The sequence below is a fragment of the Tupaia chinensis genome, unplaced genomic scaffold, assembly GCF_000334495.1.
Source record: "Tupaia chinensis unplaced genomic scaffold, TupChi_1.0 Scaffold000054_1, whole genome shotgun sequence".
NCBI lineage: Eukaryota > Metazoa > Chordata > Mammalia > Scandentia > Tupaiidae > Tupaia > Tupaia belangeri.
Window position 1 is genome coordinate 11,205,935 of NW_006159512.1, and position 1,096 is coordinate 11,207,030.

General features: G+C 47.2%; 1 protein-coding gene across 1 annotated transcript in view; it reads left to right on the plus strand.

Annotated features, from left to right (window-relative positions):
* Positions 1 to 1,096, plus strand: part of DCUN1D4 (defective in cullin neddylation 1 domain containing 4) — a gene marked incomplete in the record, with an annotated part of 107,183 nt that overhangs the window by 102,850 nt on the left and 3,237 nt on the right. The window contains 1 exon segment of the mRNA XM_027775928.1: positions 1,047 to 1,096. Within this exon segment, the coding sequence (XP_027631729.1) occupies positions 1,047 to 1,096 (50 nt within the window).

Below are 1,096 nucleotides of genomic sequence, written 5' to 3' on the forward strand. Positions count from 1 at the left end.
TGAGCTTTTGTTGTTTTTTAGCTGAAAGGCCTGGCCCCGAGGAAATTTCACTTTGCATCACTATAGGAGCCACATCAACTTTCTCAGTGACTAGTTTGTTTCTCTTTTAAGAGGACTGCCATCCTGTCCCACTTTCCTTGTGGTTGGTTCCTCACGTAGCTCGATCCTTTGCTTGTTCTGTTCTTGTAGTGCTGGTAGGATTTAATGGTTGGTTCTGGATTTTATGTTAAATCTTTATACAAGAATGCTGTGTTTTAAAATATACACATGGTAGAGCCAGGTGCAGCAGCACTGCTGGAAACCCCGACTGTTAGCAGAATGAGGCAGGAGGATCGTGAGTTCGAGGCCAGCCCAGGCCACCTCATGAAACCCTGCCTCAAAAAACATGTATCTGTACACGCACAGGGCGTATCGCTTGCCCAAGGGGGATAGAAAAACTACTTCATGACTGCCCGAGTTTCTTTGATGACCAGATTCTAGTTTCACGTTATGAGAACAGTCATTTTCTTCTGCGGCCAGAGCCAGCTCTGCTCAGAGAGCACTTGCAGGCCTGAGAGGGTCAGGCCAGCCCAGGCCACGCACAGCTTCTCGCGGGCGGCACAGCTTCTCGCCGACAGCGTGGCAGAGGGGCCACACCAGGACTTGCTATGGGGACTGCTCTTTATTTAGCGCTTACTTTGTGCCAAACACTGAGTGAAGTGCTTTTTCGTAAATTTCCTCCTCACAGCATCTCTAGAAAGTGAGGCATGATCTCCATTTTATAGAACAGGACTTTCGCAGTGTAGAAATGTCCCTTCTCGGGGTGGAAGATCGTGGTTCTTTGACGTGCTTGCCATTCCGTGTTAAGCCCTCATACTGTTTTAATTAAAACGATCATCCGAGATTCTGCTCTCGCTCTCCGTCACAGCCTCCTAGGTTAGTGTTTAACATCCCTCAAATAGGTGCTAACTTTACACGCACCAAATTAAGTTGATTCACACAGCAACTGAAACGGTCCCGTCTGTTCACTTTGTGTCACTAATTCGTGTTACTTTTCCCTCCACCAGCAATCAAAATACAAAGTTATCAACAAAGACCAGTGGTGCAATGTGCTGGA